The sequence below is a fragment of the Nicotiana tomentosiformis genome, chromosome 5 (assembly GCF_000390325.3).
Source record: "Nicotiana tomentosiformis chromosome 5, ASM39032v3, whole genome shotgun sequence".
NCBI lineage: Eukaryota > Viridiplantae > Streptophyta > Magnoliopsida > Solanales > Solanaceae > Nicotiana > Nicotiana tomentosiformis.
In genome coordinates, this window is record NC_090816.1 from 110205876 (window position 1) to 110231141 (window position 25266).

The following is a 25266-nucleotide window of genomic DNA, read 5'->3' on the forward strand; positions in this document are numbered from 1 at the left end:
GAGCTGCTAAAGGACTATGATATCACTATTCTGTATCATCCCGGGAAGGCCAATGTGGTGGTCGATGCCTTGAGTAGAAAGGCGGTGACTATGGGTAGCCTTGCATTCATTCTTGTTGGTGAGAGACCTTATGCAGTTGATGTTCAGGTCGTGAGATTAGATGTCTCGGAGCCCAGTCGGGTTCTAGCTTGTGTGATTTCTCGGTCTTCCTTATATGATCGCATTAGAGAGGGCCAGTATGATGATCCCCATTTTCTTGTCCTTAAGGACACGGTTCAGCATGGTGATGCAAGAGATGTTACTATTGAGATGATGGGGTATTGAGGATGCGTGGTCGGATTTGTATGCCTAATGCGGATGGGCTACGTGAGTTGTTTCTTAAGAAGGCCCACCGTTCACGGTATTCTATTCATTTGGGTGTCGTGAAGATGTATCAGGACTTGAGGCAACATTATTGGTGGAGAATAATGAAGAAGGATATAGTGGAGTTTGTAGCTCGGTGCCTCAATTGTCGGCAGGTAAAATATGAGCATCAGAGACCGGGCGTATTGCTTAAGAGGTTAGAGATTCCAGAGTGGAAATGAGAGCAGATCACTATGGATTTTGTAGTTGGACTCCCACGGACATCGAGGAAGTTCGATTCTATTTGGATGATTGTGGATCCACTGACCAAGTCCGGGCACTTAATTCTAGTTGGGACTACTTATTCTTCGGAGTAGTTGACTGATATTTACATTCGAGAAATTGTCCGCCTCCACGGCGTGCCAGTGTCCATCATTTCAGATCAGGGCACATAGTTTACATCGTAGTTTTGGAGAGCCGTGCAGTGAGAGTTGGATACCCAGATTAAGTTGAGCACAGCATTTCACCCTCAGACGGACGGACAGTACGAGCGCACTATTCAGATATTGAAGGACAAGCTACACGTTTGTGTCATTGATTTTGGGGGTTCATGGGATCAGTTTCTGCCGCTCACGGAGTTTGCCTACAATAACAGCTACCAGTCGAGCATTTAGATGGCTCCGTATGAGGCTTTGTGTGGGAGACGGTGTAGATTTTCGATGGGTTAGTTTGAGTCGGGTGAGGCTAGGCTATTGTGTACTGACTTGGTTCAGGATGCTTTGGACAAGGTTAAATTGATTAAGGATCGGCTTCGTATCGCATAATCTAGACAGAAGAGTTATGCCGATAGGAAGGTCCGTGATGTTGCTTACATGGTTGGGGAGAAGGTTTTGTTCAAGGTTTCACCCATGAAGGGTGTTATGAGGTTCGGGAAGAAGGGCCAGTTGAGCCCTCGGTATATTGGGTCGTTTGAGGTACTTCAGAGGATTGGAGATGTGGTTTACAAGCTTGCCTTTCCACCTAGTTTGTCGAGTGTTCATCCAGTAATTCATGTTTCTATGCTCCGGAAGTATGTCAGCGATCCATATCATATTTTGGATTTCAGAATAGTTAAGTTGGATGGTGATCTGACTTATGATGTGGAGCCAGTGGCCATTTTGGATCGGCAGGTTCGAAAGTTGAGATCAAATGACATAGCTTTGGTGAAGGTGCAGTGGAGAGGTCAGCCAGTTTAGGAGGCTACTTGGGAGACCGAGCAGGAGATGCGGAGCAGATATCCATACCTATTTGAGACTCCAGGTATATTTTTAGACCCGTTCGAGGATGAACGTTTGTTTAAGAGGGGGAAGATATAACGACCCGACCGGTTATTTTGAGAGTTGTAGCCCCGTTCCCTCATTTACTGCTCATTGTATACTTTATAGCTGTTATGTCACTTTCTAGGGTTGTCGGTTCGGGTCCTGAGTGATTTCATAATGAAATGAGACACTTAGTCTCAAGGTTGAAAGCTTAAGTTGAAATGATTGACCAGATGTTGATCTATGCGTAAATGGCTCCGAATGGAGTTTTGATGGTTCTGTTAGCTCTTTTGGGTGATTTTGGACTTGGGAGCGTGTCCGGATTGTGATTTGGATGTCCATAGTGGAATTAGGCTTGAAATGGCGAAAGTTGGAATTTTTGGAAAGTTTGACTGGGATTGGACTTTTTTATATCGGGGTCGGACTCCGATTCCGGAAGTTGGATTATGTCTGTAATGTCAAATGTGACTTGTGTGTTAAATTTGGGGTCAATCGAACATGTTTTGATAGGTTTCGGCGTCGTTTGTAGAAGTTGAATGTCTTTAGTTTCAATATGCTTGAATTGGGGTGCGATTCGTATTTTTGAAGTTGTTGGATGTGATTTGACGGCTCTACTAAGTTAGTATGAGGTTTTGGGACTTGTTGGCATGTTTAGTTGAGGTCCCGAGGGCCTCGAGTTGATTCTGGATGGTTAACGGATTAAAAATTGAAGTTGAGTGATTGTTGAAGTTGGACCTCTGATGGTGTAACCGCACCTGCGAAGCATTGATCGCAGGTGCGGGCTGGCTTGTGCAGGTGCGAGTTGGAGGGGAGTGTGCAGGTGGTCGCAGGTGTGAGGAGTTTTCCTCACCTGCATGGCCGCATGTACGGTGAGAGGTGCGCAGAAGCAGAAGGCGCGCAGGTGCGATATGGAGTTCCGCATCTGCGTGACCGCAGATACGGAAAGGGAACCGCAGAAGAGTAACTGGGCAGATGGGCTTGGTCCGCAGAGGTGGCTTAGGTTCTCGCAAAAGCGTGTCCGCGGAAGCAGAGTGGGGGACCGCAAGAGCGGAATGAGCCGCAGATGAATGTGTGATGTCGCTTCTGCGACGCCGTAGAATCGGTTAAGTTCCCATAGAAGCGGAAGTGCCGGGCAGATTATTAAAATAAGGGTTCACGATTTTGGAATCTTGAGAAGGTTTTCGAGGAGATTTTTGAGGTAAGTCCCTTGTGCTCATTTTTGATCAATAATCTTTCTTCCCCATTGATTTTCCCACCTAATTGGTGTGTATTTGAGGTGTAAATTGGGAGTTTGAGGCTAAGGATTTGGAGAGTTTGATTTGGAGATTTGGGTGACGATTTGGTATCGGATTTTGATAAATTTGGTATGGTTAGACTCGTTGTTGAATGAGCTTTCGGGTTTTTTGACTTTTATCAAATTTCTAGATGTAGTCCCGGGGGCCGGCTTTTGAGTCGATTTTTGATTTTGATTAATAGCTTAGCATTTTTTTATGGAGTTGATTACTTTAGCCCGTATTGATTATATTGAATTGTTTATGGCTAGATTCGAGGCATTCAGAGGCCGTTTAGTGAGGCAAGAGTGTGTTGGAGTAGAGATTAGCTCGGATTAGGTAAGTAACAGTTCTAAATTTGGTTTTGAGGGTACGAAACCCCGTATTACATGTCATGTATTTGGTTTTGAGGTGACACACATGCTAGGTGACGGGCATGTGGGCGTGCACCGTAGGAATTATGACTTGGTCAAATTCCATGGAACTGTGTAGTTGAGTAATCTGTTGTTATCAGTACATTCTCCATGTATTAGAGAAATTGAACCACAAATCATGTTAGCACTCATGTTTAGATTATGTGTTGGTACTGTAGGGACTCACAAAGGTCGTGTACATGTTGAATTATCTGCTAAATTATTATTTTGTACTCAGTCACAATTTTACTTGTATATTACATCTCACTCTCTATTGTTCATCATTGATGCATCATATTATTTTTGTTTGGGCTGCTTATCATGATTTCTGAGAGCCCGAGAGACTGGAGAGGTTGATGACTGAGTGAGGTCGAGGGCCTGATTATGATGATGTTTATGGGATCGGGTTGCACGCCGCAGCATGTTTCACTGATATATGCCATGATTGGCTTGTTATAGCGCTTGGGCTGAAGGAGCCCCTCCGGAGTCTGTACACACACCCCAGTGAGCGCAGGTACCTACTAAGCGCGAGTGCTGAGTGTTGATTGATTAAGAGGAAAGAGTGAGTGTGAAGAAAGCGTGATTGTGAGGTTGGAGTAAATAGGAGGACTAAGTGACTGTTGCTCCGAGAGGATGCATTGACTTCATTATTGTTGCACTTCAGCTGTCATATATCACTGTCTTGAATTTTTCGAGAGATATTATCTTCTGTTTCAGTTGAACTTGACATGAATTACTGTTTTGGCCTTAATTGTCGAACTTGAAAGCATACCTACCTTACTATTTTGAAATTACTGTAATTGAACTTTAGTTGTGAAGCTCGTCACTAGTTTTAGTTTTTTATTTAGTATTGTTACTTTTTGAGTTGGTTGTACTCACGCTATACCCTGCACTTCGTGTGCAAATTCAGGTATTTCCGGACATGGTGGGTGTTGATTTCATCGCATAGTTGATCTTTTGGGAGATTCCAAGGTAGTTGCCTGGCGTTTCGCAGACCTTGTCTCTCCTTCCCTATCTTTCCACTTATTGTATTTAGTTTCAGACTATCATAGACAGTATTTTCCAGACTTGTAATATATAGATGCTCATGTACTCTGTGACACCCTGATAGTTGGGAACTTCCGCGTTGTGTTTTGGGTTTCTATCCTGTTTTACGAGAACTTTCATTGTTTTTAACTACTTTAATTATTTTCTATTAAAATTGTTGGGAGTATTTTGAAATGCCGGCTTTTCTAGTACCACAATAGGCGCCATCACGACAGATTAGGATTTTGAATCGTGACAATCTTATAAGCTTTACTAAGTGAAGAATATCCCAGGAATACCTCCCCTTATCACTTCTAGGATCAAACTTACCTAGGGAGTTTTTTCCATTATTGTGCACAAATCATCTGCATCCAAATTCCCTAAGGTGGGATATATTTGGTTTTCTCCCATTAAGTAACTTATAGGGAGTCTTCTCAATAAGAGGTCTACTCATGCACCTATTTATGATATAGCATGTAGTGTTCACAACTTCTGCCCAGAAGCTTTAATGCAATTTACTAGCAAGTAGCATAGTCCTAGCGATTTCTTCCAAAGTCTTATTCTTTCTTTCAACTACTCTATTTTGTTGTGGAGTTCTAGGAGCAGAAAAATTATGATCTATGCCACGCTCATCACAAAATTTAGAAAATTTAGCATTCTTGAACTCAGTACCATGATCAGAACTAATTGATGCAAGTTGATAACCTAGTTTTTTTTTGAGTGTTTCTAACAAATGAAGTGAACATGTCAAATGCTTCATCTTTAGATCTTAAAATCGGTTTTCAAGTAAATTTAGAGTAATCATCAACAAGCACCATAACATATATCTTACCATCTTTGCTCATTGTCCACATTGGTCCACACAGATTCATATGGACAAATTCCATAAACCTTGTAGTACTCATTATTTTCTTACTTTTGAAAGAAGATTTTACATGCTTCCCCCTTGCACAAGTCTCACAAACTTTATCTTCTTTGAACTTAATGTTAGGCAGCCCTATCACTAAGTCCTTGGAGACGAACTTGTTAAGTTGACTTAGACTAGCATGCACAAGTCTCTTTGACAAATGAGGGGATCACTGTCCATGACACTCAAGCAAGTGAGTTCATTCTTCTTCCCTGCAAGACTTTCCAACTCCAATGATCTTACCTTTCTTTCTATTTCCAAAGGAGACACTACCTCCTTTAAAGTCCTCAAGTGAAAGGAATTGTTTCTTGCCTCCTATCATCTGCTTTGAGCAGCCACTATCCATGTATCATATTTGGCTTCTCTCCATCATTTGGACCTGCAAAAGGAAACCAGGGGTTAGTCGTAAGAACCCAAACTAGTTTGGGTCCCTTTCTATAAGCAAAAAGGATGAATCAAATTCTTTTTAGCCCAACTTGGCAGCTTATTTTTTCCTAGAACAAAATTTTTGTTCTTTTGACTTATCTTTTCTTTTGCAGTGCATGTACTCTTATAGTGACCAGTGTTATCACAATGTGTGAAAATTTTACTCTCAAGGAGTGTGATGTACTTGCTTTTGGGATCCCGTTTAGGTGTAGAGTTCCTAAAGCCAAGTCCCCTTCTGTTGCTACTATGGTGTTCTTATAGCCATGAAAGTACATAAGAGGACTAGTTCCATTTATATGTTCTATCTAGATCATGCTTAACCTTAGTCAAGTCCTCTTTCAAGGCTTTTACGAGTTCATCCCTTTTATATAGCTCATCTTTTACCTTTCCTAGATCCTTTTCTAGTGAGAGTTGTATGTCACTAGCTATTTCTTTACCTGCTCTTAACTTCAATTTCATATGTTCATATCTAAGTTCTAGAATAGATGTGTCAAGTGCATGAACCTGGTTCTTCAACACAATATTTTCATTTTCAGTTTCACAAGCCCTAAGTTCCAGGTTTTTGCACTTTGCTTTCAAAATGATACACTCCTTTGACAATTGTTCTTTTTCAGAACTTATATTCTTAGATTCATCAATTAAAGTTAGCAACAATTCTGATAGTCTATCTATAGAAAGAAATTTAATTTTATCTTTTAGATCCAAAAAACTTATCTCAGATTCTTCATCAAGTTCATCTTCAAATTCTTGAATTGCTATAAGAGCTTATTCCGCATCATCATCATCATCAATGTCCTCGTCTGAATTATCTTCTAAGCAGCAACCATTGCTTTGGATGGCCCTTTATTCTATTTCTTTTTATCATGAACATGTTCCTTCTTTCTGTTTCTTCTTTTAGATCTCTCTTTTTCCACTCGACTTCCCATATAGGACAGTTCGTGATCATGTGGTTCTTTTTACTACATTTGAAGCACCCATCAGTCATCTACAAGTTATCTCTTCTCATCTCCTTCCATAAAGAATAATAGTGATCTTTGGATAGTGGTGGCCTACTGGTAGATTGCTCTTTACAGTTTTCAGGTAGTGCACTCATTTTGATATTTTCCTAATGTGTTAGCCTCTTCAAGGATAACCTGCTCTGATACAAATTGATATTTTATACTTCAATATCACACAAGAGGAGGGTGATTTGTGTGGTACCCAATTTTCTCGTACACTGAATTATTAAAGGACATGGTTCTTCTATGCATTCCTTACACTATAATTGCAGAATAAATAATGCAGAAAGTAAAGCACACAAGGATTTTTATGTGAAAAATACCTGGCTCAAAAGGTGAAAAAACCACGACCTACTACCCAATAGGATTTTTCCCAAACACTTCACTACAACTCTAAGCCAACAACAAAATTTACAAACTCTTGCAAACCTAAGGATTAGCTCTAACCCTTGTAGCAACTAGCCACAGGCTGTTGCGACTGCTTCAAGTTAACTCTAACTTGAACAACACAAATAGAGTTTACAACCTCTTGCAAACCTAAGGATTAACTCTAACCCTTGTAGCAACACGCCACAGGCTATTGTGACTATTTCAAGTTCTCTAACTTGAATAATACAACTTAGGTACCTACTACAATTTGCTTCTAAGAAAGCTGAAAGGTACAACTCAAAACGCCGACTAGACATTGAACTATACATAAAACTTTTTATGGAATTAGTTCTTCAATCTGGTTCGTGTAACTTCAGGATCACACTCTTGAAGCTCACAAGAATTGCTCACAAAATACCTTGCTATTTTGCTCTCAATTCATGCTTTCACTTCTGTATTTGTGTGTTAGATGTAAAAGAAAACAACACTGATATTTATAGGGTTAGTAAATAAATATTAACTAGAGTTCAAATGCTTTACTCTTCCTTGGTGGAAGAGTTCTAGTCAATTTCAACTTCTAACTATTCCCTTATCTTGAATAGAGTTATCTTCAACTTCAACTTCTAACTATTCCCTTATCTTGGATAGAGTTCTCTTCAACTAAAGAGTCTTGCTCCTTATCAATTATGCAACATTTTCATTCAGGGATTATCGGAAATAACCACTTATATTTATCCCTTTCACGTGCATGCCTTTTGCTTGATTCTGTCTGTCACCTATGTACACTGTCCATGGACCTGGTTCATACATGTGTTCCTTTGTCAATCATCTAAACCAAAACCGTTCTGGTCAACAGAGTGTTTTATTAACAATGTGTGTAAGATATGAAAGAAGACTAAAACAAGAAAGAGAATAAATTATTTTAGAGGAAACACCAGAGGAAGAATTTTTTTTAGAGGAAACCCATAAGGAGAATTGAAGAAAAAAGGTGCAAAATAAAGAAGAAGGTGAAAAAAAAGAAGAAGGTGAAAAAAAAGAAGAAAGGTGAAAAAATAAGGAAGAATGGTGAAAAAATAAGGAAGAAAAGTAGATATAAAGGAAATAAGGAGAAAATTTTAAAAACCAATTCGAAAGAGGGGTTAGGCTAATTAGCCACTATATTCTGTCACGTGGGCCACTTTAGTAGTTTTTTCCAGCTATCACGCGCTCTCAAACGGGTTATTACACACATTATGTCATATAAGTAATGATGGAGTTTAAACATGAAGGACAATATAGTTTAGAGGGGTTTTGGGGACACCAAATAATTTAAATAGAAAAGTGACAAAAACGTCAGTTTAACGGGGTTTAGGGTATTAACTCTAAAATTTAGTGTAAACGGCCTCAATCTATTCACATTACTTAGTTGTATGTAAGTTGGAGTCTATTATCATTTATAAAAAAAATATTATTTACATATATTAAGTAGTAAAATATTTTGATATTGTATGGTGATTACTTGCATGGTAAAGATCTTTTCTTTATTAATATTAAACATCATAATAGTATAACTAGTTTAGTGCTACTAAACAAGGAGGTATCCTTGGCATAAATTGTCTCCGATCACTGGTTGTCTACAGAGGTGAGCTGCATGCACTAGTCCGTGGTAGCTTGGAGTTTCTTTTGGTTATTCAGTTGTGTTAGTTGTTTTCGACTAGATTTTCAGACTAACCATGTTATTTATATGCTTTATACTTTTACCATATGTCGTTTAGGCTTGCACTTTGAGGGATTATCGTGTTTTGGTTTGTCAGACATGGGATATGTTAGGTGCCATCACGGCTTATGCAAACTGGATCGTCACATTTTATATTCTTAAACTTCACAACCCAAGACACATAAGGTAGATATTATTCATTACAGCAAAGAAAAGAACATACAAAATAATAGTATCCTGGAAGCTCAATAGACTCTATACCTATAGTTGGTATTTCATATCCATATAGCATTAGCTTTGATGAGCAAATCCTTTAACTTTCCCCTAATGTTGAGACTAATGACTTCATTAGATCCACCAACAAGTTCCTTTCCAATGAATGTAGTTGGTGTACTTGGCTTGCATCCCATTTCAAGCAAAGCTCTCTCTACTTTTTTACCATTCGGAAGTTCATCAATCTTGTACACTGTTGGATTTGCACCAAAACCTCTGATTAGGATTTCAATACTGTAAGAAATGCAACAAGTGTCTTTGCTGAATATCACAACCGGGCTTTCGGACGCCAATGTCATCAGTGTATCCATTGTTGCAAATCCTGATTAGCCGAGCAGTGAGTTTTAGATACTGAATGGTTGTGAAGAAAATCGAAGCAAGAGTTGTATATGGTTCTTGAAATAAAGCTTTTGGAAAGAGTAGCTATAAGTTTGAATGTCAAGAAGCTTGACTTTATGTAGTTATATAGTTATAATTTTACCAAACAGTGGAAAAGATTGAGTATCCACTCCAAATTATTCTTGATTTTTGGATAATTATAAAGATGTGATTTGTTTGTCTAACTGGAACCACGAGCTGCTGAAAAATTTCCTCATGTTGAAAGTACTTAGAGAGGATTTCTTTACCTTTAAAATATTCCAGAAAACGATTAAAAGCATATAGGATTAAATGCAAAAATCTAGTCTCAAGATCATGAGATGAAAGGAACGGCCAGTGGTCAGAGTAAGTTGTAAAATCTGTTAAAAATGATTGACTATATTTAGTATTAAACTAACTCATGCATGTGGTTTAAACGTACAGAATATGATTTTATTTATAACTTATAAGGGACAAAAATTATATATATAGTAACCGAAATGAAGCATTAAAGTACTAAATTAATCAACAAAATAATGCCTAATTTTTAAATGAATACGGCAAAGGGGATTGGTGGTGGAGTACCGAGGTCCAAGGCAAAGTGAAAGCCAAGAAAGCATCATCTCTGAAGTTTCGGGAGAGTGTGGACGAGGAGGAGAAGATGACGAATAGGGAGCGGTATAAGATGGCTAAGAAGGACGCAAAATTAGCGGTTATAGCGGCCAAGACTGCCGCGTTTGAACGCACGTATAAAGAACTTGAAGGCAAAGAAGGGGATAAGAAGTTGTATAGGCTAGCCAAGGTGCGAGAAAGGAAAGCTCGCGGCCTGGACCAAGTGAAGTGCATCAAGGACGAGGAAGGCAGAGTTTTGTTGGATGAGCAACTTATTCGACGAAGATGGCAGACTTACTTTCATAAACTCTTGAACAAAGAGTGGAATGGGAACATTGAACTAGGTTACTTAGAGCACTGCGAGAGTCATCAGAATTTTGGGTATTGTAGGCGTATAAGAGTCGAGGAGGTTGAGGAGGCCATGGATAGGGCGGGCTTGGAATGTCTCACTGGATTATTTAATATCATTTTTAGGACGAAGAATATGCTCGAAGAATGGAGATAGAGTACGATGATCCCATTGTATAAGAACAAGGGTGATATTCAAAGTTGCAACAACTACCGGGGCATCAAGTCATTAAGCCATACTATGAAAGTTTGGGAGAAGGTGTGTAGCTGAGGTTGAGGATTGTGACTATTTGTGAAACCAATTCGAATTTATGCCGGGACGTTCGACTATTGAAGCTATTCATTTTGTTAGGAGGTTGATGGAGCAGTATATGGGGAGGGTGAAGGATTTACATATAATGTTCATCGACTTAGAGAAGGCTTACGATAAAGTACCAAGGAAGGTTCTGTGGGGATGTTTGCAGGCTTGAGATGTTCCTGTTGCATACATTATGGCTATTAAGGACATGTATGATAGATCTAAAACTCGAGTGAGGACAGTGTGAGGGGACTCAGAACACTTCCCAGTTATGATGGGATTGCACTAGGGGTCAACCCTCAGCCCATTTCTATTTGCCTTGGCGATCGACGCACTGACACGCCACATTTATGGGGAGGTGCCGTGGCGCATGTTATTTGTAAATGACATTGTACTGATTGACGAGATGCGAGGCGGTGTTAACGAGAGGTTTGAGGTTTGGAGGCAGACTCTGAAGTCTAATAGTTTCAAGTTGAGCAGGACCAAGACATAATACTTGAAGTGCAAGTTTAGTGGTGCGACTCAGGTAGTTGACGAAGATGTGAGGCTTGATTCTCAAGTCATCCCTAGGAGAGAAAATTTTAAATACCTTGGGTGAGTTATACAAGGTAATGGAGAAATTGACGAGAATGTTACACATTATATTAAGGCGGGGTGGATGAAATGGAGGCTCGCTTCTGGTATTTTGTGTAATAAGAATACGCGACCAAAACTTAAAGGTATGTTCTATAGAGCGGTGGTCAGATCGACTATATTGTATGGGGCAGAGTGTTGGCCGATCAAGAACTCCCATGTCCAAAAGATGAAGGTGGCTAAAATGAGGATGTTGAGATGGATGTGCGCGCATACACTACTAAAAATCTGCTAAAAACCGACCAACTATTTCCGACCAACGTTGGTCGGTCAAAAAAAGCGACCAAACACCGTCCAGGTTGGACGAAAACTGGGAAAAAAAAATATTTACATTTTTTTAAAACTAAATACCGACCAACGTTGGTCGGTAAATTGGTCAACGAATTGACCAAGCTGGTCAGACAAGAAAATTTTGGATTACCGACCAACGTTGGTCGGTAATCTTGATCCAATTTTTTAAATTTTAATAATTATTTTATTATTTAAAATATTTTATAATATTTAAGAATTTATATTTAAAATTATCGATCAACGTTGGTCGGTTAATGTAGGGGAAGTATTTACCGACCAACTTTGGTCGGTAATTGTTATTTTCTGTAAAATAACCGACCAAAGTTGGTCGGTTATTACGTCAACATTGATCAAACTTTCGAATTACTTTTATATTTACTATCTAAATAATATAAATGTAATTTGTTAACACTTTTGTAATACAAATAATTAATACACTAACATATACTATGTATAACATGCTATTTGTAAATTGATTCATCGACTTATAACTTACTTAGATGCATCGATGAATATTAAAAACAAAACGTTTGACCTATATCGACTAATAGTAAAAACAAAACATCTCGACTTATATCGATTAATCTAGCTATGCCATGTATTATTAGTGATGAATGAATGAAAAAAAAAGAATTAATACTAAACATCTGTGACATATATATATATATATGGATCACAAATTAAATAAACGAAAGAAGATATTAGTATTAAGTAAACGAGTTAAATTAATAGGTCAAACATGGTCACACTTTAACAAGCTATATATATACACACTAACATATACTATAACAAGCTATATATATAGTTAAAGTATTACAGTGAAGTGTGTTTGTATGTGTGTGTGTATATATATATATATATATATATATATATATATATATATATATATATATATATATATATATATATAAGAACATGAAGCGCTAGGACTACAGGGTCGGGTTCTTTTAGGGATAGACTTGGGAAGATACTAATTAGTATATATACTTTATCATCAAATATATCTATTTGTAAATTGATTCATCGACTTATAACTTACTTAGATGTATTGATGAATATTAATCGATGATTCATCAAAACGTCTCGACCTATATATCGATTAATCTATGTCATGCATTATTAGTGATGAACGAATGAAAAAAGAAGTTATTAGCATCAATTATAATATAGTGTATGTGTGTGTGTGAGAAATTACTCAAATACTTAATTATAACTTAGAAAATTTACTTAGATAGATGTTATTATAATTTATTAAAATTAAATAGTTAATATAATTATTTATAAAGATTATGCTTATAGTTTATAATTATTTATAATAATTGCATAGTTAAATAAAATAAATGCTTGTAGTTATAATATTTTTTTTATAGTTTATAATATTTTAAGGAAAAAAACACACAAAAAAAAAGAATTTAAATTTTTTTTAAAAAAAAAAACCGACCAAAGTTGGTCGGTTTTTAGTCAAACGGTCAGCACTTAATGTACCGACCAACTTTGGTCGGTAATTCTAAAATCAGAGAAGTGAAAAAGGGGAAAAACCCCCATTTCTCTGAAATTTTTCCCTCTTCACTCTAAACCTTCCCCTCTTTCCTTCTCCCAGCCCTCCCCCTCGCCGTCCAGCCCTCACCCTCACTGTCGCCGTTGCCGTCGCCGCTGCCACTGCCACTGCCGCCCCTCTCCTTCTCCATCACCTAAAAATTCTAGGTTTGAATTACAACCCATTTATTTATTATTTCTAGGTTTTGTTAATTAGTTATGAATTAGTTTCAATTGATTAGTGTTTCAATTATTCGAACATTGCATTTTATTGAGGATTAGGGTTTAGGTCTTGTTTTAATTAGTTTTGTTAATTAGTTTTATTAACTAATTAATTTTTTTAATTAGTCAATTAGTTATGAATTAGTTTAGTTTAGGGTATGGGTTGAATTTCTTTAGTTTAGTTAGTTTATGTTTAAACTCGTAGGATATGAATTGTAATTTTAATTTTTAGGATTTGTTCTTGTGAATTGAACTTTTAGGATATGAATTGAACTTTTAAGATATGAATTGGACCTTTTGGATATGAATTGAACTTTTAAGCTGGTTACTTGAGAATTTGTGGAATGATTTGCAAAGGCAATGGCTTACCGCAGAGTTCTTAGAGAGGAGCGAAAAAGGAAAGAAAGCTCGCGCATCCGAGAAGGGAGGCTTCTTGCACACTGGAGGTGCGATCAGCCTAGGGACAATAAAAAGAAGATTAGTACGTAATTACTTAAATTATTTTACTTTTCTAAGTATATCTATTATGTTTATTAACTAAATTAATTTATTTTCAGGAAAAGAAGTATGGGCGTCCAATGAGTCATGATGAGTTATTCAAGGAGACACATATTGTGAAGAAGAAGAAAGAGGGGGATCAAGATAGGTGGGTCGAGAACCGGGCCTCGACTGCATATGTAAGCTTTCAATTTTATTTAAGTATTATAATTTACTTTTATAAAAAACTTGAAATACTGATTTAATTTAAAATAATATAGGGTCGCTACCAAAGTAACGTGGAGGAATTCATCCGTAGTCATCCAGCTAGTGAATCGGGTGAGCCAACCCAACCTTCGGACGAGGATGCTGAAAGAATATAGTTGGAGTCTGTTGGCGGTCCAAAATGGGGGAAGGTATACGGGCTTCCTACTAAAAACTTTCATCGCTATAAGTGTGGAATATGAGGAATAGGGACTTCCTCGCAAGGCGAGCAACTTAATAGGGAGAGCCTCTCCGCTATGCGGGAGACAGTGACAAAGCTCACATCAGAGCTAGAAGCGGCCAAGGAAAGAGAAAGGCTTAGAGATGCTCAATTCCTTGGAATGCAAGCTCAGATCAGAACTCTCCTATCTAGTGAAACTTTTCCGTTGCCCTGATCTCGTGAGTCATCTCCAGAGGGTCGACCTCCACGTGATCGTTCCTCCCGCCCTGCTCGTGATCGTTCCTCCCGTCCTCCCCGTGATCGTGCTTCCCGTCCTCCACAAGACCATTTTTTATATCGTCTTGTAAATGAAAGTTCATCAGACGGTGATGATGATATTATAGAAAATAACCCTTGACTTTTATATACTTTGAACTAGATAAATAGAACCAGTTTTGAACTAGTTGTAATTAGTTTTAACTTGGTTTTGAATTTTTATGTTCAATTGAACTTTAATTTGTTAGTTTTAAAGTATTTATTGAATATTTTGGTTGTTGTTGTTGTGTTGTTGTTGTTGTTGTGTTGTTGTTGTTGTTGTGTTTTTTTTTTTTGGTTGTTGTTGTTGTTGTGTTGTTGTTGTTGTGTTATTGTATTGGTATGCTGGCAGGTGGTGTAGCTGCCAAAACAGGCATTTTATGCCAAAGTTGGTCGGTTAATGAATATTGAATTTCCAGAATTCAACACTACCGTCCAACTTTGGTCGGTATTTTGCTTGCATTGTTGAGATTACCGACCATAGTTGGTCGGTATGTTTAATTTTAATTATTTTTAAAAAATATATATTTTCAATTACTGACCAAAGTTGGTCGGTTTTTTTTAATTTTAATAATTAATTAAAAAACATAATTTAGTTAAACCGATCAACTTTGGTCGGTAAAATTAAATTAATAAAATATATTTCCGACCAAAGTTGGTCGGTAAGTAACTAAACTTGTCAGATGGTCGTTTTAATATACCGACCAAAGTTGGTCGGTAATTTCCGGCCAACTTTGGTCGGTAAGCCATTCCGACCATCAAAACCCCGTCCACACCGTAATGGTCGCGTTTTGGTCGGTAATTTGCCATAACCGACCAATGTTGGTCGGTATTCTTAGTCGATTTTTAGCGAATTTCTAGTAGTGATACCAAGCTAGATAGAATTAGAAATGAAGTTATTCGGGACAAGGTGGATGTGGCCCCTGTGGAGGGCAAGATTCGGGAGGCGAGACTTAGATGGTTCGGGCATGTGAAGAGAAGAGGCATACATGCACCGGTGAGGTGGTGTGAGAGGTTGGCCCTAGAGGGCCTTAGGAGAGGTAGAGGCAGGCCGAAGAAGTATTGGGGAGAGATGATTAGGCAAGATATGGCGTTTATCCCGTTTACTGAGGACATGACTATGGATAGGAAGCAGTGGCGGAGACACGAGTTCCGTTAAGGGGGTTCAAAAAAGAAAACATTTAAAAAATTGGAAAAGATTGTGGCTAGTGGGAATTGAACTAGTGACCTCACAAAAATTTTGAAGCCCCTTGACCATTGAGTTATGCCTTAGGCCTATGTCAAGGGGATTCAAAACATGATAGATAGAGGTAAAAACAGATTTTGCCTTATATACACGATGTAATTTTTTGGCGAAGGGGGTTCACCGAACCCCCTTCCGCCCCCCTAAATCCATCCCTGACAGAAAAGTATGAAGGTATTGAGAATAAAGGTAAAAGGTTAGGTAACCGAGCGTTGTCCTTGTTTGTAACAGTAACTTTAGTACATGACTTATTAGTTTCCTGTGTGTACTTTCGTATTCCTTGACTTCTATTATTACTTGTTATTGCTTTCGTTTTGGCTTTCTGATTGCAGTATTTAGTGTTGGTTTTGTTTTTTTTGCTTCGTTTTTCTGATTAGTGTGCTTGTTATTGCCCTTTCTTTTACATTTCCTAAGCCGAGGGTCTACCGGAAACAACTTCTCTACCTTCTTAAAGGTAGGGAAAAGGTTTGCGTACACACATCTCTCCCGAGACCCTACTTATGAGATTATACACTGGATTTATTGTTGTGGTCTTAAATGAATACTGCTACATATATCCGTTCTAATATGTACCTTGGAAATTATGGATATTACGGTAGATATTGATTCTCGGTTGTGCTAAATAGACAAATTATAATTCTCAAGATAATCAAACAACAAATTAATAAGGCAATTAACTTGTAATGGAAAGATTAATAGATTAATCTATATAAAGACGTGTCCCTTGCTAACTGGTCTATCTATTGAATCATCTGCTAGATTATGTAGAGTTTTCGATTCCATTGAAGATATTCCAAATGCTGTTTTCCGTATTGAAATTTAAAAGAATAAAAAGCCATGCGACTTTTCAGTAGATGAAATCACATTTTCTAGTACAATTCTCCCGTACAAGAAGAAGAAGGATGTACCCAGAAGAATATTAGATCTGAAATGCCTCTATTTATAGATATCCAAATCAATTAATCTCATTGCGAAGAATATTATGCATTTTCTTAAAAGAATATTATGATAACTTTATATGTTACTTTTACAAACCCAAATGATTCTCACTCGAAGATAAAGCTGGAAACACATTGTAAAAGGGCTTAATACTGCTTCGAAAAGCCGCATTTATCATGGTTTGAGTCCGCACTAAATTTAAGGATTTATTTTTTTGGGACTTATATTTTAAAACATGCAATGAGATTTATATAGCTATAAAACATGCGATTAAGAATAAAATGACAAGTTTCGAATTAAATTATTTTAAAAACATAAAAATATGTCATTCTTTTTAAAACTACAATATCAAATTTGTGCCACATAAAATGAAATGGAATTGTTTCAATACAAGACATGCTACGTCAAGTCACAAGTGATCTTTCTAATTAATGCTACTACAGGGATTTCTACTCCCATATTAATTCCTCATGCATTGATTGCATCCTAATTGTTTTTCGATTTTGTATATGACCTACGTATTTGAAGGTTTCCGTTAGTAACAGAGTACTACATAAGCAAATGAAGATAAAACTAATTGGGAAGATGATCAATGCATGTGATCTTTATACAAATACTTAAATACGTGTCACTTGTTAAGAGGTCTATCTATAGGAGCATATGCTAGATTATGTAGAGTTTTCGATTGCATTGAAGATATTCCAAATGCAGTTTTCCTTATTGTAAAATTAAAAGATTAAAAAGCCATGCGACTTTTCAGTAGATGAAATCACATTTTCTAGTACAATTCTCCCGTACTAGAAGAAGAAACTGGATGTACTCAGAAGAATAATAGAGATAAAATGCCTATATTTAGGATATCCAAATCAATTTCATCACGAAGAATATTTTCTAAAGAATATTATGATAACTATGTTACTTTTACAGCCAAATGATTCTCTCTCAAAGAGAAAAATTCCACTACACCGTAAAAGTTACACTTCGAAGAGCCGCATATATCAGCTAATGGGTACTGGAAATGACTTGGCCTCAAGTGTCACATTTTTTAAATTTTTTTTTCAACTCTTACTTCAAGATCTTCGTTTGACATGTATATTCTTTGAAACACACTGTAAAACACCAATATCTTTGAAACACACTGTAAAACACCAATATCTTTGAAACAGCCTGTAATACTGAAAAACATCGATATCTTTGAAACGACTGTAAAACACTAATTAACTATTGGGGAATAATGCTTAGTACCTATGAGGAGTCCAATTTCTCTTTCCACAACAGATGTGGGACTCAACACCCTTCATCCCATGTGCCCATGGGAGGACTCAAACACCCTTCCTCCCACACTCTCATGGGCGAGGACTCAACACCCTCCCTGAGACTAGACATTTGAAGCGTAAACAATATAACATGGGATTCAATATGTGAACAATATAAAATGGGTATCAATATCGGGCAAACAATAAATTGAAAAGGGTCTGACTCTAATATCATAATAAAATAATGGACCTAGCGTCTAACTCAACCCCAAAAGCTAAGGTCATGAGGTGAGGATTGCCCAAGAACATATGATGAGTCCAATTCCTCTTCCCACATTCGATATTGGACTCGACAAGAATAAAAAAAGAATTTCTGTGAATTCAAAATGCTTACTAGGCTATGTACATTAGTGATTAGACCAAAGGGGTGTCCAGATTTGATGCGATGCTATTATGTTATATTTTATATATCATCATTTACCTTATGCTTTACTTATAAATATTAGCGATTCATATTATGTTTGTGCTTAATTGAGTTATTTTTTTTGTGTAGGCTCACTTGAGACTGAAGTGGAAAGAAAATCGGACAAAGATGCATCAAACACAACAAAACAGAGCATGAAAGGAACCACGACACAAGGCCACAAGCATCACGCCCTAGACAATGTTAGACGAGCTCTGGTTGGCGCATCCCACGGTGCAAGGCGAGCTCCAAGGCGAGGTAGCAAGGGCGTGACACACCAATAGGGCCCTGTTCCGAGGCGTTTTGACTTCCAGTCAACATGGGACTTGGTTCTTTCGGCTATAAACTTTACCTTCCTATTAAAAACCTCAAAAACCTAGTTTTTGAGGAGGGGGACATTATGTTTAGAGGCTGCAAGCACCGGATCACAAGAGTTTTCTTTCATTCTTCCTTAATTTATAAATTAATGCTTTTAGTTATTAATGTGATTGTGAACATGACTTTAAGTGGTTAAATTTCTATCACCTTTTGAAGGATAAATTCTCGTTACATTCTAATATAATTTTGCCTTTGAGTTTTTCTACGTATTCAACTACATGATTATTTTGGTTAATTGAAGAGCTCTCACTCAGTTGTGCCTATTTATTATGTATTACTTGAGAAAGAGTGCATATTTAGGTTGTTGTTGATCCCCGTCACTTCCAAGGTATATGAGAGATCAATACGGCGGGTTGAAAAGCGGGATTAGAGATAATGAAGCTTTGATGTGGTCATAGTGAGCGGTGAGAAATTGCGAGCTAGTATAATTCGAGAGAATATGACTAGTATATTATTGTAGTTGCTCGAGAAAGAATTACGATAAGTCGAGTGCTCATGATCAATAGATAATACTTAGGCGAAATTATATGAGACATAGCGAGAAGGCTTCCGATAATTGGGGAAATCACAACTCTAAGATTTTCCAATCTTGTCTCCAACCTTTAGCATCTTTAGTCGATAACTTTACTAGTTTAATATTTATTAGTTAATTAGTCATAAATAAAATTCTTAATCTTTGTAACTCAGAAAATTGTTTGAATTTGTCTTCTTAGTGATAGTGAGCAATTCTAGATAAACCTTAGTTCTTTTTGGGATTCGACTCCGGACTCTTAGATCAGATTATATTTATAACGATCGCTTAGTTCTTTTTAAGGCATAGTTGGGCGTGATCAAGATTCATTCTGTACCACAGAAATCTGAACTGAATTGAAGTAGAGGCTTTTAATAAAAACAAATAGTATCATTCAAGTGAAACGAAGTTCTGCAGTAAAGAGGCGAGCTGCTAACAGAAGTTTAATAAATGAGTTATATTTAGCAATTCAGATTTTAAAAAACAAACAAACAAAGGAAGTAGTAAGTAGAAAATTTGCTTATGGCCTTTTGCTCAATCGGTTGGGAGTATTAGCAGCAATATGACAGAGGCTAAAGCTGCTTTAGTAGGGTTAAATTGGAGCATACTGAATGGTTTGGACAATATTATTTTGGAATGTGATTCTTTGCTCGTGATTGATATGATCAGAGGAAAATCAAAAGTCCCATGGCAGATGATGGATATCATCGGACAAATTCAGAATCTTGTTAGCCAGGTAAACTGTGTGACTTGTCATTATTTTAGGGAAGCTAATCAAGCGGCGGATACCCTCACTAAATGGAGTATTGAGAATGATGAATTGAATACCTCCTCTTGGTTTGAATTACCACTTATTGCTAAAGGGCCTTATAATATGGTGTCACGATCCCAATTTCCCTATGTAGGATGTCGTGATGCCCCTAATCTTAGGGATTAGGTAAGCCGAACACTTACTGAATTAATGGCAAACTCAACCAAAAACTATTAAACATGAACAGAAAATTTTCTATACAAAGTACAATCCCAAAATCGATAGTACAAGTCATAAGCTCTATTGAGTTTACTAGATAGTCTTCTAAGTACAACTGTTTCGGAATAGAAGTAACCAGTACAAGTACAATATCAGAAGGTGACTCTGAGGCCTGCGAACACGACGTCAGGTATACCTTGAGTCTCTACAGCAAGGTCCGAACAACTAGCTAATGATCAACCAACTCTGTAGTACCTGGATCTGCACAAAAAATATGCAGAAAGCGTAGCATGAGTACACCACGACGGTACGCGGTAAGTATCAAGACTAACCTCGACAGAGTAGTGACGAGGGACAGTCAAGACACCTACTAGACTTAATAAACTATACAAGTATGAATGTGAAACTAACAGGGAACAATATCAATCTAAAGCTAAGCATGATAACAATAATGAAACAAAGCTGGTAATAGTAAACTAAAAGTAACAATTAGCAACGAGACACAACAGGTAATAACGTCCTAGAGTAAGCTAAATAAAGTTTAAATCTGATGAAACCAAGTAAGGAAAAACACGTAACACTCAATAAGAGCAACCACTTTCTCACAAGATTTGTTCAAGGACTTTCCCGAGGTACTTCACCTCATAGTCACGTTTCATGGGTCCCAACTCATGAACCCTAATCACTTGGCATTTCGTGCCCACATTACAATTCATAACTACACGGATGACTAACGTGCTAAGGGAGTGACAATATCAAATATCCGCATGGACAACTCACGTACCAACAATAATAATGATTCATGACCACATGGACATGCCAATAGAACAGCTCTCACACAGAAGACAAGTAAACGAGAGTACATATAAAAGGTCAATAACATCAGGATTCATCTTCTTAAACCGATATGGGTGATTAATTATGTGTATGCTTGTGCAAGTGTTCTATCCCAATTCAAGTCCACAAGTAAGAGTAGAGACAATTATTGATATTTGCACATGCGGCGTGACAAGGCGGACGATATATGTGGGTTTGCGCATATAGCGAGACAAGGTGAGAATATTATTATGCGCATGTGGCGAGATAAGGCGGGCATTTACTTTATTATTGTGCACGTAGCGAGACAGGGTGGGCTATGTCGGGGAATGATTTGTGATGACTTGTGATGACCTGAGAGAATTGTTATTGTTAATATTTGTATAGTGGTGTGCCTACCTTGCGTGAGTTATACCTTGTACATTTTGTGGTGATAATTTCTTTTGTGTCATTCATAGCAACATCACGAACAACTCACGTGCGAACACCCGATAAAATACTCTCAACAATACCACGTGTGCCAAAACATAACAACACAATAAAATGACTTTCACAACATGTGCCCATATGCCACAATATTTCTTCAAAATAATTTCAATACTACAGCCATGCCTAGCCCTCGGCTCAACAACACTGAGTACAACAACAACAACAATGATAACACAAGAGTACGAAAAGTAAACCAACACAAGAACTTCAGAACACAAAGAAACGGAAGAACGAGCTCACAAAAAAAGACACAATAGGGAATAATGGTCTCAATAAGAATAGCTCAACAAGGGAGAGATAATGTGTAACAATAATTTCACAAAAGTCAATTCGACGATAAGAGAAATAGTGTGAATTAATGACCCCAAATAAGAATATGTCAACAATAAACGGGATAACAAAACTTCAATTAAGGCTAAGCAATTACAGAAGAAATAATAATAACTTCAATTAAGGTTAAGCAATTACGGAAGAAATAATAATAACTTCAATTAAGGTTAAGCAACCACGGAAAAGACAACAAGGCAATAAAGAAGCAACAACTTCAATTAAGGCACATAAGGGTTTAATTGGCAACAAGGGTAGAACATGGATCAATCAATTCCAAATAAGACACGTAAGGGTGAATTTAGTAAATCGAGGATTTAACATGCTAAAACAACTTCATGTCTAATGAACATAAGAATCTAAGAGTCCTAAATGGTCAAATTTCCACAAATAAGCCCGAGTACGAACTCGTCACCTCGCGCACACGACCTTCACATGACACAATTAGCACAAATGACCCCTAAGGGGTAGTTTTCCCCCTCCCCCCTCCCCCCCCCCCCAAAGAAGCCAGATTGATACTGTAAAATGACCTTCTCGAGTAAAACAACCTTCGGACAACTCAAATCTAGCCAAAAATAACTTCAAATCATAAATGAAACTCATAGGAAACAATTCCGGATAATAAAGTTTCGGTCTTTAATTAAAACTAAAATGTCAACCCAAAAGTAAACCTCGGGCCGTACCTCGGAACCCGGTAAAATTCATAAAATCAGGACACATATTCCGATACGAGTTCAACCACACCAAAATTATCAATTTCCGACATCGATCGCCCCTCAAATCCTCATTTTACATTTTAAAAGATTTTTACAAAAATTCCCATTTTCTTCTATTCAATTCACTAATTTAATGATATAAATAAGTAGGAAATCATAAAATGTAATCAATTTCGGATATAGAACACTTACCCCAATCAAACACGTGAAGAACCCCTCAAACATCGCTCAAATCCAAGGTCTACAACTCAAAATATGTTAAAAATGGTGAAACCCCCGTTTTTAGAAATCTCGCTTGGCAAGTCGCATTTGACACCTGAGATTTATAAATCGCATTTCACACCTCAGACTTATAAATCGCATATGATACCTGCGATTTGCCTCTGTTCCCTCAAACACAAGAAAAATATCAGTTTTTCCCGACACGAAAATGGCATAAATCTCTCGTACGATCGATCGGGTCGTTACAAATGGACTGTTTACAGATGGTTTCCTTCAGACATAGACAGAGGAAGAATTGTTTTGTATAAATAGTAGAAGTGGCAGGGATTCCAAGGAATGTAGCTATGTTTTTGTACAAGGTTCAAGCTAGTTGGACCTTGTATAGCCAGTTAAATCAAGTCAAGTTGGAGAATTTTTGTATCCCCCTCTATGTTTTGCGAGGTGGGGCACTGTGTCCCCTCATCTTTTGTAATTTGGACTGTTCTAATGATAGGGTCACGCCAACTTACGGCGTAGTTAAACCAAAAAAACAAAAAAAACAAGTAGAAAATTTGAGTACAGTAAAGTTTCGCGACTAAAGTAATAAAGTTAATCTGTAGAACATTGATATTGCAGGCCTTGTAACTTCACTTGTATGATTATTAGTTAACAGAGATCTTCCATTTTGGCCTGTACTTCTGCTTTTGTGTTTTATCAGCAAACTCACTATTTTGAGCAAATCAATACCCAGAACGAGCAGTCACAATATCAATATTCATGCAATTTAAGGCTACATTAACTATACGATTTTTGTAAGAGATAATTAAAATCCTAACAACCTGATCCATGCACACAATACTGTCCGTTTTCGTCCATACCTTATGAATATTTCGTTCTGGCACATTATTGAACCTAAAAGTGTGAAGTACAACTTATCTCAAGCCTTACTCTTATATTCTAGGTTCTTTCACTTCCTCTTCGATGTACGTAGGACTTAAGTCATCTGCTAGTCAGTCTTTTTCGATGGAGAAATGATAATTACTATGCACTGTTAGTGAACAAAACCTAAACTCTTTCCTATATTTCCCGTGCCAAATTAGATTACCACTTGCCAGATGTTTTGGTCTTCTTATTATTTTCTTACAGTTTTTACGAATATGCAATCTGAAACAACATGAAAGTTGAATTTAATGTTATCATCTTGAAAGTATTCTTAGCATTATTTGTACTTTTGGTCATACATTTGATTTTGTATGAACTGTATACATTAAGCTAGTGAGACCATTACATGAATTCTCTCAATGGAAAAGAAGAAAGTATGAGATAATGTAGTAAGTGAAACATATATAAACATGCTTATATTATTATTATCCAAGTTCAGCTCACAAATACATCAAGTAGAAAGTGGGAAAAATAGCTAGCAACAACTATGCCAGTTTGATTAAATACTCAATTACTGGCCAGCTATCTATTTGTCTAAACTCACATAGTAGTATTTAGTATTATACCCAAATTGCATTAGCCCTTATGAGCAGTTGCTTGAGCTTATTGCCCCTCAAATTAAGGCTCATAATCTCATTAGAACCACCAACCAATTCTTTCCCAATGAACACTGCTGGCACACTAGGCTTACACCCTAATTCAACTAATGCTTTCTCCATTTCCCTCCCATTTGGAATTTCATCAAGCTCATAAACGGTAGGATTTGCACCAAAACTACGAATTAGGGTTTCGATGCTGTGAGAGATGCAACAACTACTCTTGCTGAAAATCACCACTGGACTTTCTGCTCCCAACTTCATCACTCTTTCCATATTCAAAGTTCAAAAGGATGACTTAATTAATGGTTTGCTAGTATTTTCTTGATAATTTGGAGTGAAAGAAAGATTTGTTTTCTTTTGTATCTCGAAATGTAACTATGGATCTTGTAAAAGGAAGAGTGATGAAAAACTATATATAAGGGACTAAAGCTATATATGTTTTTCTTTGTATAACAAAAGAACAAGTTGGTAAATATCCAAAGGCATTTTGGATCATTACACCATAAAGGCATCATTTGGCTTATCTACCTGGCATCTTAAGCAGCACAATCTAGATAGATATGGTCCTCAATCTGGAAAAATTATTCCATATAAATTCTTTGCTATTGACAAATGGGTTTCATTTTTTCAGTTCCGTACTTGTAATATAATATTCCCAATTAATTGAAGTAATAAATAATACGGCAAAGGTCCAAATATACCTCCTCACTTTCGAAAATGGTTTAAAAATAGCCCTCGTTATACTATTGGGTTATCTATACCCATGTAGTCATACTTTGGGTTCAAATATACCCCTCATTTAAACGGAGGGACACGTGTTATCGTCCGGTTGGCCAATTCTAAATATCTCCTAATTAATTAAAAAGGTCCATTACCCATACACG

The 25266-nt window shown here is 37.1% G+C and overlaps 2 protein-coding genes across 2 annotated transcripts; both read right to left on the reverse strand.

Annotated features, from left to right (window-relative positions):
- Nucleotides 1-9021: 9021 nt before the first annotated feature.
- LOC104088251 (monothiol glutaredoxin-S1-like) lies at nucleotides 9022-9330 on the reverse strand. Its single transcript, XM_009592899.4, has one exon. The coding sequence runs from the start codon at nucleotides 9328-9330 to the stop codon at nucleotides 9022-9024; it is 309 nt and encodes a 102-aa protein (XP_009591194.1).
- A 14849-nt stretch (nucleotides 9331-24179) lies between these two features.
- Nucleotides 24180-24785, reverse strand: LOC104105846 (monothiol glutaredoxin-S1-like). The gene has a single exon (XM_018774034.3). The coding sequence runs from the start codon at nucleotides 24653-24655 to the stop codon at nucleotides 24344-24346; it is 312 nt and encodes a 103-aa protein (XP_018629550.2). The 5' UTR covers nucleotides 24656-24785; the 3' UTR covers nucleotides 24180-24343.
- Nucleotides 24786-25266: the final 481 nt, after the last annotated feature.

Bases quoted from the DNA above. Each gene is read 5' to 3' on its own strand.
- LOC104088251 (XM_009592899.4), bottom strand. From the start codon at position 9,330: ATGGATACACTGATGACATTGGCGTCCGAAAGCCCGGTTGTGATATTC.
- LOC104105846 (XM_018774034.3), bottom strand. From the start codon at position 24,655: ATGGAAAGAGTGATGAAGTTGGGAGCAGAAAGTCCAGTGGTGATTTTC.